Genomic DNA, 14,930 nt, shown 5'->3' on the forward strand with positions numbered 1-14,930 from the left:
TGTAGAGGAGTATCTTCAGGTTTCTCGGGAGTTGAGCCAAATTCTTTACCCAAATCACCAAGAATTTCATTTTGAATGGTTGATTTACCGTTGACTAAATCCTTTATAGTCTTTGACATTGGAATGTCAGCTAGAGATTTCTTCAATTTATGAGCAACAATAACTTGTAAAATAAAGGTGGCTTTCAATGGTTGATCAGCTACAGGAGCAGCGGCAGCAACAGGGGCGGGAGCAGCAGCAATAGGAGCAGGAGCCCTTGAAGCAGCAGGCTTAGGCTTGGGAGCAGAATCAGATTTAATTGCTTTTTTCTTTGAGGCAGCAGCGACGGCAGCCTTTGGAGCACTTGGGGCTTCAGTGTAATAGATGGCAGCTTGGTCATTTGCGTAACTTAACAATTCTCTATTGATGTTCAAGGCTTGATCAAAAGGTTCATAATTTTTGAGAGTTCTCTTTGCCATCCCAACCAAAGTTGGAGATGGACCGATTTCGATAAACTTGGAGATCTTTTTCTCTTCAAAGATGACCTTCTGAGTCTCGATCCATCTGACAGGAGATGCAAATTGATAAGCTAAAAGCTCAATCAAAAGGGTGTGAGCGAGTTCTTGTTCGACTTCTGGACGCATTGCTGAAGATGAGTGGATGGGAGTTGCAAAGAAGCAGTTGGGGAGAAAGAAGAGGATAAGAGAATAAGATGGGATGAATATGGACAGATTATATAAGATAGCAGAGTACGTGAAAAATGCTGCTGGATCGTACGGGCCAATCAGCACGCGGAATGCGGCCAACAATTCCCAGCGCTCCAACAAAAAAACGACGCCAGCAGCACGGGTTGCTTAGCCGGAAAGGGCACTCCGGGCGCGGTATGCCTCCCACCCAGCACGACGGTATCTCTCACCCTCGACAGCCGGATCTCTGCCGTTACCAAACAAGCCTCGGCCCACAATGATGATATCAGTGCCCCCGAACACGACGTCGTCAACCAGACGGTACTGCTGTCCGAGGGCGTCGCCCTTGTCGTCCAACCCCACGCCGGGGGTCATAAGCACCCAGTCAAAGCCCTCGTCGAAGCCGTTGATGTAGTTCTGGGCGATGAAACCGATCACGAACTCCCTGTCGGATTTCGCAATGGCGATGGTCTGTTGGGTGTACTCACCCTTCGCCAACGAGCCCTTCGACGACAACTCTGCAAGCATCAAAAGACCCCTGGGCTCGCTCGTTGTTTCTTTTGCAGCTTCCTTCAACCCTCTCACGATTCCCTCGCCAGTGACTCCATGAGCGTTGGTGATATCTGCCCACGACGAGATCTTGTAGATGCCATCTTTGTACTGGTGCTTCACTGTGTTGCCGATGTCTGCAAACTTCCGGTCTTCAAAGATTAAAAAATTGTGTTTTTTCTTCAACTCCAATAGCGGTGCAATGGTTTTCTCGTACGAGAAGTCGTTGATGATGTCGATGTGAGTCTTAACCAAACAAATATACGGTCCCAACTGCTCGATCAATGCAAGAAACTCCTTTGTAGTCGAGACGTCGATGGAGGCACATAAGTTGGAATGCTTGCTTTGCATGATCCCAAAGAGCTTTTTGACCAACGGAGAAGAGTGCGCCTCTGCTCTTTCTAAGTACGATAACAACGCCATTCTTATCTACCACCAGTATCCACTAATCAATAGGAATAAGAATCAACTGCACCAAGAATCGACAGCAATAAGAAGCAGTATCATCAATTGTACCTCGTCTTCGTTTTTTCCTCTTCTTTTTTTCCTCCTCTGTTTTTCCGTCCCGGATTTCCGCATCCGCCGCAACGGAAACGAAAGGCAAATTTCTTCAACTCTTCCAAAGCAATTCCTTCATCTTCACCAGCTCCACCAATTCCACCACAATCACCACAGTCGCCTCCCCAATTCCCCTGTTCTCTCCACCTCTCTCCCCTATCACACTCAAAAATGGACCAGTTGACTTCTCGTGAACAACAACAGTTCAACTCTTTGGTTGAACAGAAGCAAATGAAGGACTTCATGCGTGTATGTATCCTGATCACCATCCTCAATGATCCACACAACTCAACCTCCCAAACCCAACGATATACTAACAATCCCAACCCATCGTCCTACAGCTCTACTCAAACTTGGTGGAAAAATGCTTCACTGACTGTGTCACTGATTTCACTTCCAAAAACCTATCTGGCAAAGAAGAGAGCTGTGTCTTGAAATGCACTGAAAAATTCCTAAAGCACAGCGAAAGAGTTGGTTTAAGATTCCAGGAAGAGAACCAGAAATTGATGCAAAACATGAGACGCTAACCAACACTTGTGCTCGTTATATCTCTTCTCTTCTCTTCTCTTATCCTACACTAAATATCTTCCCAAGTAAATACACTATCTAAATACACACAACCTATTATCTTGTATATATATCTACTGCGAATAATTTCCATTTTCATCACCAAACGAAATACGACCCTTCGCTCTTCCTCGAATTTTTCACTTAAACGAATTCCAACTCTCTTTTGATTTGTGTATAAATTCCTTTTTTCACTCTACTTTCTTCTTTCTTCTTTCTTATACTTTCCCAAATATTATATAAAAACCCTCTTTCTCTTTCTCTTTCTCTTTCTCTTTCTCTTTCTCTTTGAATTATACCTCTTCTTACTCACTCACTCGCCTACTCGTTTCCTCATCATGACTATCTCCCACACTGTCGATGGCTCTAAATCTTACAACGATTTGGTCAAATCTCTATCTCCCAATGACATCTTATCTCTCTTTAAAGACGACATAATCCCACTATCCAATGATCTATCTCTATCTCCTTCCTCTCCTCCCACTTCTTCCTCTTCCTCCTCTTCCTCTTCCTCTCCTTCCAAACTAGACTCACTCCTCTTCCAGGGCCATGACCAAGAACAAATCAAACTAATGAACGAAAATTGCATTGTCGCTGACTACCACGACACTCCCTTAGGTGGTGCAACAAAAAAAGTCTGCCACATCAAATCAAACATTGATCGTGGCCTCCTCCATAGAGCCTTCTCGGTCTTCCTCTTCAACAGCTCAGACAACCAATTCAAACTACTCCTACAACAAAGAGCTGACGAAAAAATCACCTTTGCCAATATGTGGACAAATACCTGCTGCTCTCATCCTCTACTAACCCCATCTGAATTTGGTTCCACCCTAGAAAAATCAATCCTCGGTGCCAAAAATGCTGCTCAAAGAAAACTATTTCATGAACTAGGGATCGATCCCAGTTTCGTTCCAATTGAAAAATTCAAATTCTTAACCAGAATCCACTACATGGCTCCAAATCCAAATGATACCAACTGGGCTGAACACGAAATTGACTACATACTCTTCATCAAATCAAATAACCCACCTTTAAACCCAAACTGGAACGAAATCAAAGACTACAGATACGTCTCTATTACAGAATTGAAACAAATGTTCCAAGATGAAAGCATCATCTTCACTCCTTGGTTCAAATTAATCTGCGAAGCATATTTGTTCAAATGGTGGGAAAAATTAATCAATAATCAAAACTTGCCTGTTAATCATGAATTGGAACATATGATTTGATTTTCTTATTTCTTTTTTTTTTTCCTTTTCTCTATTTTTTTGTTTTTTTTTGATTAAACCTAATTATAATTACTATGTTTACTTTCAATAGTTTAAATTTTTAAATTTTTATTCTTATTCTTCTTCTTCTATCTTGTGTTTGTGTTTACTTTTTTTAAATGCTCTTTGTCTTTGTTTAAACAAATTTATAGATTTCTTTACCAAGATTTCTATTTCTTTTTGAGTTTTTTTTCTTTGTCTATTTCATCCACTTTACCTACCCATCACCACTACCTGCCTATTACTTTAATATCACTTAACAATATTCCTATCTATTTATTAATATATATTATATCTACTTTAATCACATACACAAATATATAAAATAATATATTCATCAAAAAAGAATAGCTTGGCTAATTAATTTAATCAAAAAGAGAGAGAGAGAATTGACATAAAACAAAATTGCATAAATAAAAGAAAAATATAAAATAAAAAATATAAAATAAAAAATATAAAATAAAAAACAAAAAAAACAAAAAAATAAAATAAAAATAAAAAAAATATTCCATTATCAATTTTGAACTGAACTAAAAAATAAATTATAACTAAAAACTTAACTCTTTTGTTTAACTTCATCTTCATTCATTATTTTCAAATTACTCATAACATTGCTATTCACATCCGTTATCATACTTATATCATTAACGATATTTTCTGTTTTACTATCATTAATTGTACTGTCAATGGTAGAATCACCATCAAGTGTTTGATCTTGATCTCCTATTACCAAGCTAGAATTCCCATTCACATTCACATTCCCATTGCTATTGCTATTGATATTTCCATTTGAAATGTTTCGTAGATGCAATAAAACAGGATTCGAAATATCTCGCATCTTGTTTCCATTTCCTTTGATATTAAATTTATCATAATCGTTCAATCCTTCTTTTTCTAAAAATCGAAATCGTTCTTCAAAAAAATCAGGGTTTTTAACATTTCTTTTCCACCCATATTTACCATTAATTATACTTTCCAACTTTTGTACACTTTTTTTAATCTGATTGTTATTTTTCTTCAAATTTTTGTACACTTTCCCATTAGTGTATTCGTCCCATGATCCTTCTTCAAAAAATAATGTATATGTTATTGGTGACACTCTAATTTTCAATTGGAAATCTGCAAAATTTTCTTCATTCTTCTCATTATCGGAATTTTCACCACTGATCAAACTTTTAGAAAAAAATGGCAACTTAATCTTAATCGTGGAAATACCTTCCGTGGGAACTAATTTCACATATGATTTTATATACTCTTCAAATTTCGTTTTATCCCCTTCTTTAATAAATTCTAATAGTATATCATCGGAAGAAATATATTCAACTTTAAACTCATTTGAACCATAATGAATCTTAAATAAATCCTCTTCATTTCCAATAATAGCTCTGATATCTTTTTCATAATTTGTAAATTTTTCCAAATTAATATCTTTATCATCAGTTTTTGAAATCTCTCTATACGCTAATAAAATATCTGATGACTTTTGATTTATTATTATTTTAAACATGTAACCAAAAAATTTCTCCAATAGCACATCAATTGTATAAAATTTAAAAAATTCTTTTCCCTTATATTTTTCCATTAAAGTCTCTTCAAATTCAAACTTATTGATTCTTTCATTGATTAAATTTTCAATTAATTCAACAATTTCAATTTGGTCACTTTCCGAAAAATTTTCAGCTAAAGTTTGAAATCTTTCAAAAATGATTAAAAAGATTCTCAATAAAATATAGATATCTTGATTACAAAACATTTTATTTTTGATACTATCAATTAATTGTAATTCAGTTGGTTCCTCTGAAGCAACTTTAGCTCTTTCAACTAGTTTTATCCAAATTTCTTCTAATTCATCAGAGACTTTGACACTATTGTTGGATACATCAGAATTATTGGATATTTTTGAAATTGTTTTGAATTCACCTTGTTTACTTGTACGTTTGGCACCACTATGATTTGATAATATTGATTCCAAAAAATTATCTTTATCAATATCCTTAAACAAACGTTTTTTGGAGTTTGAAATCTTTCCCATATTTGAATTTACAAGACTTTCAGCTGCACGAAAATCACTGCTATCAATTTTTGTTCCATACCGTTGTTCATTACTCACTTCAATCATTTCATACAATTTATTATATAAATCATTTGGTATATGAAATATCAATTTTAAAAGCTCCACAAAAAAAACTTTAAAGTTTTCATGATCATCTAATGAGTATCTGTTGTTTTTTTTGATATTAATTAGAGTTTGAGTGCGGATTGTTCTATTATTTCTACTATGAAAATCTTCTTCATTCAACAATAGCAAATCTTTTTTCAAGTAACAAATTATGATTTTAAAAAATGTAAATAAAGGCTTGCTGTTATCTTTTAAAAGATCAATATTATTACTGATAAAATGATAATTATTATCTCGGATTCCATCATTTAAACCAATTATAGAACTAATTAGTGGATTGATAGCATTTTCTGATATCTTTAATATTTTATTATCTGATAATTCTTTTAGCAAGGATTTTGTCTTGAAAAATTTCTGATCTTTTGCTTTAAAATTTTCTCCTATAACATCAAAACTTTTTTTAAAATAAATGTTTTCCTGTTCATACCAGACTTTGTTCCAATCTCTATATAATCTCTTCCATTCTTCTTCTTTTTGTTTTAATTTTCTTAATACAATTGGAATAACAACTTGTGGTTTTTCGTACAATCTTTTTATGATCCAGTCACTAACATCTTTATCTCTATAAATCTTTTGAATAATTTTTTTATTAATCTGGGATGAAAAAATTGGATCATCTGCCAAGTTAAACTCAGCTTTATTGTCAGGAGATGACGCAGCAATTTTATGGCCAATATTTTCGAGGGTTTGATAGGTTTTGAGACTTGTCTCCATATAGTAGTCATAAGAATGACGTTCTTCTTCAATTTCCTGTAAATGGTCTTGATATCTATTAGAATAAGTTGTTTTTCTTGAATTAATTATAGGGATTATTTTTGTTGAAGACTTATTAGAGTCATTTGAATGATAATAATTAGGCAATAATACGTATTCATCATTTAAAACCTCTTGACGCATTTTACCAAGCCTTGATCTATTTTTCAAGGTTATATCTTTAGGGAGTTTAACATAACTTGGAGTAGATTTTTCATACAAGGTTAATTTAAATTTTTCAGGATTCAAAGGAGAATTTTCGATGATTATCTTGTTTTTATCTTGGGTTTTAGTTTTGAAGGGTTTATTTTTAGTCTTGTCAGTATTTTCGATTTTTGATGATGAATCATCACCGCCACTCATAAAATTTTTAAACCAAGAAAATAAATCAGGTTGTGAACTAATATAGTTATGAGATCTTTCCATTAAGGTGTCAAAATCTATTAAGGAACTGTTATAGTAAGATATTAGTTTCATGAAATTGTTATATGATAATATATTGTTGATTGCATTTTTGATTTTATTGAAATGAAAGATTTCGTCAGACAAGTTTTGATTATTGATTGAATATTTATTTTGTTGTAATTTGTTTGAATCCAGATAAGAGCTTTGATAAGAGTCATATGCTATATCCAGAGAACCTTTATATAATAAAGGTAAAGATTGTAATTGTTGGTTATTTTGTGGAAATTTGTTTTGTAGTTGTTTTTGTGCTTGTGCTTGTACTGGTGCTTGTGCTTGTGCTTGTGCTTGAGATTGAGATTGGAATTGAGATTGAGGTTGAGATTGGGATTGGGATTGAATATAGTAATAATTTTGAGAGGCAGATAAATTTCTTTCATTTGAAATTGGAGGCTCATCATTTGGATTATTTAAAAAAGCAGCAGAGGGATTTTCTCTTTTTTTAGCTGAAGGAGGAGGAAAATTTCCGACGGGTGGTAATTCTAGATTGTTTGGAGGAGTTGTTGTTCGAGTGATGTTAGAATCATTGTTATTAAGTTCACTGTCGTTGATGGAGGGAGGCACTAATGAGTTGTAATCGGAGTCAGAGTAAGTGTATTGACTCTGTTGAGAGTGAAGCTGATCGTAATAATTTTGTGGTTGATTAGAGGAAAGGTTGATGTTGTTGTTTATAAGATTATTAATGGTATTGATGCTATTATTAATGTTGTTGTTGTTGTTATTATTATTATTATTATTATTATTATTATTACTGTTATTTAGAGAGTTTGTGATGGCGGAGGAGGGAATAAATTTTTTGAAATCATCTAATAGATCAGGGGCATCTTTAAATAAGGAAATAACTTCAGAATGGATATCTTCAATTGGTCTTTGCTCCCTTTGGTAGGTGTGTAAGATTTCCAAGAATCTTTTATAGTACTGGGGCTTATTAGAGAATCTGACTTTTATTTTATTAACGTAGGAAATAGCGTCGTTCATTTGGGGTTGAGATGGAGAACGAGAACGAGAGTAGTTAATTATGGGCATGTTTGTTATATTGTCGATGTTCAAGTATCTATTTTCAGGCATTTCAGTTTTTATTGAAAGTAGAGATGAATATTGCTGGCCATTATTGGATAGGTTAGAATTGAGATTATTAGGATTATTAGGATTATTAGGATTATTAGGATTATTAGAATTATTAGAATTATTAGAATTATTGAAATTGGAAAGGTTGTTGGAATTATTGAGGTTGGCCATGTTTGTGATGTTGGCAAGATTATTTATGTTATTAAAATTGCTGGGATGGTTGAGATTGTTAATATTATTTACATTATTAAAATTTGTGGGATGATTGATATTATTGAGGCTGGGAGAAGAGTTGTTGGTAAGATTATTGATATTCATATTATTCGTGTTAATTTTTTTATTAAAAGTGTTGTTATTGCTGTTATTGTTGTTATTGCTGTTATTGTTGTTATTGCTGTTATTGTTGTTATTGTTGTTATTGTTGTTGTTATTGTTGTTGGTAATGCTATTTAGCTTGCTATTGTTTGAGTAAACTGAAATATCAGGAACAGAAATGGAGCCCTTTGGAGTAGTGACTATGATTGGGTTTGGATCTAAAGGATCATTGGAGCATTCAATTTTATAGCCCTGAGGCAAAAAAGCGTTGAAGCCTTGAATTAGATTTGGATGGCCATGAAATATGGTAGATACTCTATTAATAACCTCGGGAGTATCTATTGTTTGAAATTTGAAGTCCTTCATGATGTCTAAGAAAGTGTTATATATATCAGGTTTATCTTGAAATTGCTGTTTTACTTGATCTAAATACAAGATGGCATCATCAAAATTAAGTGTTTTGAAAGCAGATTCTTGTTCGGAACGTTGAAGAAGTTGATTTTGATTTTGATTTTGATTTTGATTTTGATTTTGGCTTTGATTTTGGTTTGAGCTCTGATTAGAGAGATGTTGAACAGAAATTTGCTTTACATGAGATTGGGATTGAGTGGATTGTTGAGCATTTTGGAAAGACTGCAAAGACTGTAAAGATTGCAAAGACTGCAAAGATTGCAATGAGTGTTGTTGCTGACGAAGATCAAGCTGGTGTGGTTGCTGAAGGTTTCTTGACTGCTGCAGTTGTTGAGACAGCAATTGCAGTCTTTGCTGCTCTAGAGATATGGAAGATGAGTCAGGAGGTGGGTGGAGCTGGCGAAAGTTGGGATCATCCAATTGTTGGGAGGAAAGATGGTAGTGAGAAGAGGTCTTTGGTTGTGTGGGATGGTTTGTGATGGAAGATATAGAAAAGGGATGACGAGGCTGGTTGTTCTTGCTCATAATTTGAATTGGTGGTTAGCAAAACAGTGTGTGGTTGTTGGTTGATAGGGATTATATCCAAGTGGTAGAAAACCGCTATCTGTGGTGTGATCCTTCAGTAAAGAGTATCTGGGAACAGACACATAAAGAAGATGCAGTAGAGTGTCTGGTATATGGTGGACAACAAAAAAACTGAAGGAGAACTGGAGAAGAACAGAAGAAGAAGTGGAATAAGAGTAGACGAGGAGTTGAAGATGCTGTTTGGTGTGTTTTGAGATACTGATAAGAAAAGGCTTCTCAAGAAGTGAGAAGAAAAGCCCTTCACTGAAAAAACAGAGTAGGGTAACCACCGTGCATAACCGCTGAGGTGGAAACACAAACCGTGACACGGATGTGGATGCACACGTGCATAAACCGGGTCAAAGATGTTGGTTTGGGAAAGCTCCGTCGGTGACGCAGCGAGACGCGTTGCTGACGGAGAGCACTCTTTGCCTCTTCCATGAGGGATGTGCTGTTTTCTACTTTGTAAATCCTCCATGTGCTACTTTTGATGCGTGGACAGCAATACGGCTGGATGATCAACAAAGACATATATAGTTGCAAGCAACATCTCATCAAGTAAAATTTAGATGCATCAAATTAGCTTATTTTTTAACAATGTGATCGTAGTTTAACTTTATTGTAAATTGAAAACTCATTACAATAGATAACAGCGAGGACGTCTGAAAGAAATATGTACTTTCTCTGTTTAGTTTCCTATTGTTGTTCAAAAGCTTGTGGATTGGGTCATATTTGCTCATATATATCAAAGTTGATATTGTTTCCAATTTAAGGTTTTGGGAACAACAGGAAGCATGTACTATCGATAATTTAGCCAAATTTAAAAGCCATTGATTAATTCACTGTTCAATTAGTTATTATTATATTCATTTGATGTAGTTCCCACACACCTTGTTGTCAATGTTTAGGAAGATTATTGCAAAAAAGTACAGGTCGTACCCGGATTCGAACCGGGGTTGTTCGGAATCTTTGAACAATCAAAACCGAAAGTGATAACCACTACACTATACAACCAAACAAGGCTAGTCTCGAAAAGCCTCCAAAAATCACAGGGTGTAATATAACGATGTTCAAAAACACGATATTTTAGTAGGACAATAGGTTTTTTGATATTCTATTCAATTCATTAGCTAGCTTTGTAATTTTTTAATTTCAAGCAAATAAAAGCGTTTGTTTTATCAAATCATCAAGTCCTGTGGATCAGCCCAGGATATATGGATTTGGACAAGATGATTAATACCTGCATCCGGCCACTGCGCTAAGCTTTTTCTCATCTGCGATGTTTTATCATCCATTTTCAATTGATGGTGGTTTTACCAGTTCAACATTATGTAGATGAATATATATTTTATTGTTAAATAGCAGCGATTCATTTAATTATTAAATCTCTTTTATTCAAAGAACTACCAGACTTGATAATAGCGACTTACAAGTTCATTTACACATTGATAAATCAGCAGCGTTTGTTGATTGCGATTGTTGACGATAATATGTAAACATTTCCAATATGAATAGTGCTCAACAAGGTCTTGTTTTAATTAACAACATTGGTAAGCTATTCATCAACTTTATTCATTGATTCCGTGAAGATGGAGCCAACATTCAAATGAGAGGAGAGACATGAACCCACAACCATGGTCACCGTCGATAAGAGGAGAAGCGATAAGGACAAAAAGATATGGTGGTTCCACTTTCTTTTTTGTTAAATCGAACGAATTTGTTTTTTTTATTTTGTTGCTGAAAATTTTAGTTGTTCATTTAGTTGTTCATTTAATGAAAATAAAAAAACAAACAAACAAAAGCAATAAATATTTCAGAGGAAGAACTAAACAACAATCTTTTGAATTTTACTAAAGAATAAAGGCTTCATTGGGTTAAATGTTGTTAACAATGCTTTTTCTTTCCTTTTTATTTTATATATATACACAATCGAATCTTGATTTGGTCTGCAAGAAACAAATTTCAAAGTTTTCATAATCTGCATCTCTAATTGTCGGTTGGATTTTTCAAGTGCGATAATAATAAAGTGCTGGATCACAAATTGTATTTATTTATCTCATCTCAGATTTAACTTCTGTTAATGCCTTCCCGATGCGGAAAGTAAAAACAACCATCAAAGCCCGTATCAGAACGGGAGAATCTCGAAAAGCGGAGTGGTTTAACTAGCGTCTGCCCTCCAGATACCGGGCTTGCGAACCGACTGCTCTTTCCCTCAAAAAACATCCCCAAATCCCAAGCTGATTTCAGATATCAAACACAAAATGCACTATCAGCAATCAAAGGCCCAATGCAACGAAGCTACAAATTCTGAAAACCAATAAACTTTGTTTATTTTTGCAAAAAACAACTTTGATCTGGAGAAAAATTCGTGCGTCTAGTGTTAATTTTCACAAACATCAACAAGTATTTCAAATATTTGCAAGCATTTGCAAACATTTGCAAACATTTTTATGTTTATCCTTTTACAGTAACCATTTCTTTTCTTCAACCTCTTCCCTTGCTTATATTTCATTACTCTTTAAGTTTCTTTCTACAAACTTACAAGCCGAAAAAAATCAATTTTTTACGTCTGACAAACGTTGTACGCCCACTCTAAAAGAAAAGGCCTGCTTGTACTACATGGCCGATACTTCACCTCTTCTTTTCTGCAGAGCCAGTTTCCAAATGGCTGAACTGAACGACCAGACAACCACTCTGCCTCTCCCTTATCCAGCATCGTCCAACCCTTGAAATACTCTCTCATCCTCTCTCATCTCAACAAGATCAAGCTCTTTCTCGAAAAAGAACCTAAAAACACTAAGCGGACACACAAACTCTTAGCGACTGCGATAAAGCACCGGCCATGCACACGAACGCCTGTTCGGTTCGCTTTTCGATATCTTTCATTTCCTAATCGAGTTTGGTTTTCCATTCTTCTTTTCGATCGACTTTCGATTGTATTGAAAGTGTCTCCCCATATTAGACAAATTTGAAGATGAGATGCTATCTGATAATCTCAACCAGTTTGAATGTCTGCTTTCCTTTCTGTTACTACCATCCTCTTTCCCATTATGGTTCTATGGGTTGGAATCACCTGGAAAATCAACTATATAAGCTCTTCTATTTTTCCCCATTTATTTCACTTTTGCTTTTATATTCTCTTCACCAACAGCTATCAATCTAAATCTAACTATTCCATTATCATTCGTAATAATAGTTTCTTTTATTCCATACTCCATATTCACTATTTTTCCATACTCAATATTCCATATTTGCTATTTTTCATTAATATTCTTTATCCCTTGTTTTCTATTTTCAGTTACATCTTTTATCAATCAAAATGGAACGTTTACAACAAATCGCTGCACAAGCTACTGCCTCTGTTGCTCCACCTCCAACCCCAGCTCATCCTTTAGATCCTTTATCTATTGCCGAATTAAAAGCTGTTGTCTCTGTTGTTAAAAACGAATATTCTACAAAAGACATCTCTTTCAACACAGTTACTCTCAGAGAACCAACCAAGGACGCTTATCTTAACTGGAAAGAAAGAAATGGCCCTCTTCCCCCACGTTTAGCTTACTTTGTTATTTTAGAAAAAAACGTTGCTGGTGTTCAAGAAGGTGTTGTTGATCTCGGTTCTCTTATTGTCATCACTTTAAAAACTACTGAAGGTGTCCAACCAATTTTAACTGTTGAAGATCTACAAACCACCGAATCCATCATCAGAAAAGATCCTAGAGTTATTGAACAATGTGTTATCTCGGGTGTTCCAGCTGATAAAATGCACGAAGTTTACTGTGACCCATGGACTATTGGTTACGATGAAAGATGGGGTTCTGCTAAAAGATTACAACAAGCCTTTATGTACTGGAGATCAAATGAAGATGATTCCCAATACTCCCATCCATTAGATTTCTGTCCAATTGTTGACACTGAAGCTCACGAAGTCGTCTTTATTGATATCCCCCAAAGAAGAAGAAAAGTCTCCAAACACCCTCACGCCAACTTCAACCCACCAGATGTCAAAAAGAAAACTGGCTACAGAACTGATGCTAAACCAATCAATGTCACCCAACCAGAAGGTGTTTCTTTCAAAATGGAAAACAACATCATGGAATGGTCAAATTTCAAATTCCACGTTGGTTTCAACTACAGAGAAGGTATCGTTTTATCTGATATCACCTTCAATGACCATGGTAAAATCAGACCTCTTTTCCACCGTATCTCTCTTGTTGAGCAAATTGTTCCTTACGGTAATCCTTATTTTCCTCACCAAAGAAAACACGCCTTGGATATTGGTGAATATGGTGCTGGTTTAATGACAAACCCTTTGTCTCTTGGTTGTGACTGTAAGGGTGTTATTCACTATCTTGATGCTCACTTTGTTGACAGAGCTGGTGACCCAATCACTGTCAAACATGCTGTCTGTATCCACGAAGAAGACAATGGTTTGCTTTTCAAACACTCGGATTTCAGAGACAACTTTGCTACTTCCATCGTTACCAGAGCCACTAAATTGGTCATCTCCCAAATTTACACCGCCGCCAACTACGAATACTGTCTCTACTGGAACTTCATGCAAGATGGTACTATCCAATTGGAAGTCAAATTAACTGGTATTCTAAACACCTATGTTTGCGATGAAAATGAAGTCACTGATCCATTTGGAACAAAAGTTTACCCAATGGTCAATGCCCACAACCATCAACATTTGTTCTCCTTAAGAGTTCACCCAAGAATCGATGGTGACGGTAACTCTGCTGCCACTGTTGATGCTGCTTCTTATGAACCTCCATTAGGTTCTCCAGAAAACATGTATGGTAATGGTTTCTACGCCAAAAAAACTGTTTTCAAAACCGTTAAAGATTCATTGACCAACTATGAATCTTCAACTGGTAGAAGTTGGGACATTTTCAATCCAAAATCTATTCATCCTTACTCTGGTAAACCAGCTACTTATAAATTAGTCTCTACCCACTGTCCTCCATTATTATGCAAACCGGGTTCATTAGTATCCAAGAGAGCTCCATGGGCTGACAAATCTGTTCAAGTTGTTCCATTCAAAGAAGATCCAAACAACTACTACCCAGAAGCATCAATGTTGTATCCATCTGGTGAACATGTTCCACAATGGTCTGGTGAAGGTGTTCGTGGTATGAGAAAATGGATTGGTAATGGTGATGCTCCAATTGAAAATACTGATATCTTATTTTTCCACACTTTCGGTATCACCCATTTCCCAGCACCAGAAGATTTCCCATTAATGCCAGTAGAGCCATTCTCCTTATTATTAAGACCAAGAAACTTGTTCTTAGAAAACCCAACTTTGGATGTTGTTCCATCTCATGCTATGACTACCTCTGAAGCTAGAGCTGCTACCAACCAAGAAGTTGTTAGCAAGACTGACACTACTTCAAGATTAGCTTTCCAAAACACTTCAGGCCAAATCTCATGTTGTCGTTTCCAAAAAGAATAGTTTCTTTAAAAATAAATAAAAATAAAAAATATAAAAAAAATTGTTACCTTTTTGCAACTTAAAACTTATTTTTATATTTTTTATCTAGTCTTTAATGGTTTTCAGTCTTGTTTTTC

At 35.2% G+C, this 14,930-nt stretch overlaps 6 protein-coding genes and 1 non-coding gene across 7 annotated transcripts in view; 3 read left to right on the top strand and 4 right to left on the bottom strand.

Moving 5' to 3' along the window:
- The window catches only part of FAS2 (trifunctional fatty acid synthase subunit FAS2), a gene marked incomplete at both ends in the record, with an annotated part of 6,030 nt that extends 5,407 nt beyond the window's left edge, over positions 1–623 (bottom strand). The window contains one exon of the mRNA XM_020190530.1: positions 50–623. Within this exon, the coding sequence (XP_020047571.1) occupies positions 50–623 (574 nt within the window). The remainder of the gene's footprint in view (positions 1–49) is intronic.
- A 66-nt stretch (positions 624–689) lies between these two features.
- URA3 (orotidine-5'-phosphate decarboxylase) lies at positions 690–2,011 on the bottom strand. The gene has a single exon (XM_020193285.1). It carries the CDS (start codon positions 1,635–1,637, stop codon positions 834–836), a length of 804 nt encoding a protein of 267 aa, XP_020047572.1. The 5' UTR covers positions 1,638–2,011; the 3' UTR covers positions 690–833.
- On the top strand, positions 1,791–2,488 carry TIM9 (protein transporter TIM9). Its single transcript, XM_020189258.1, has 2 exons — positions 1,791–2,021; positions 2,114–2,488. Exons 1-2 carry the CDS (start codon positions 1,944–1,946, stop codon positions 2,297–2,299), a joined length of 264 nt encoding a protein of 87 aa, XP_020047573.1. The 5' UTR covers positions 1,791–1,943; the 3' UTR covers positions 2,300–2,488.
- A 189-nt stretch (positions 2,489–2,677) lies between these two features.
- Positions 2,678–3,791, top strand: IDI1 (isopentenyl-diphosphate delta-isomerase IDI1; the record flags this gene model as incomplete). Its single annotated transcript, XM_020194682.1, has 2 exons — positions 2,678–3,538; positions 3,774–3,791. The coding sequence occupies 2 exons, from the start codon at positions 2,678–2,680 to the stop codon at positions 3,789–3,791; spliced, it is 879 nt and encodes a 292-aa protein (XP_020047574.1).
- Positions 3,792–4,114: 323 nt separating this feature from the next.
- Positions 4,115–9,664, bottom strand: ASCRUDRAFT_75959 (uncharacterized protein). The gene has a single exon (XM_020193286.1). The coding sequence runs from the start codon at positions 9,318–9,320 to the stop codon at positions 4,164–4,166; it is 5,157 nt and encodes a 1,718-aa protein (XP_020047575.1). The 5' UTR covers positions 9,321–9,664; the 3' UTR covers positions 4,115–4,163.
- Positions 9,665–10,289: 625 nt separating this feature from the next.
- ASCRUDRAFT_t74 lies at positions 10,290–10,373 on the bottom strand. Its single transcript has one exon. It is a non-coding gene; the product is annotated as a tRNA-Gln (tRNA).
- A 1,949-nt stretch (positions 10,374–12,322) lies between these two features.
- ASCRUDRAFT_75960 (amine oxidase) lies at positions 12,323–14,910 on the top strand. Its single transcript, XM_020193287.1, has one exon. It carries the CDS (start codon positions 12,679–12,681, stop codon positions 14,812–14,814), a length of 2,136 nt encoding a protein of 711 aa, XP_020047576.1. The 5' UTR covers positions 12,323–12,678; the 3' UTR covers positions 14,815–14,910.
- The last annotated feature ends 20 nt before the right edge of the window (positions 14,911–14,930 follow it).

Source organism: Ascoidea rubescens (genome assembly GCF_001661345.1).
Source record: "Ascoidea rubescens DSM 1968 unplaced genomic scaffold ASCRUscaffold_6, whole genome shotgun sequence".
Classification (NCBI taxonomy): Eukaryota; Fungi; Ascomycota; class Saccharomycetes; order Ascoideales; family Ascoideaceae; genus Ascoidea; species Ascoidea rubescens.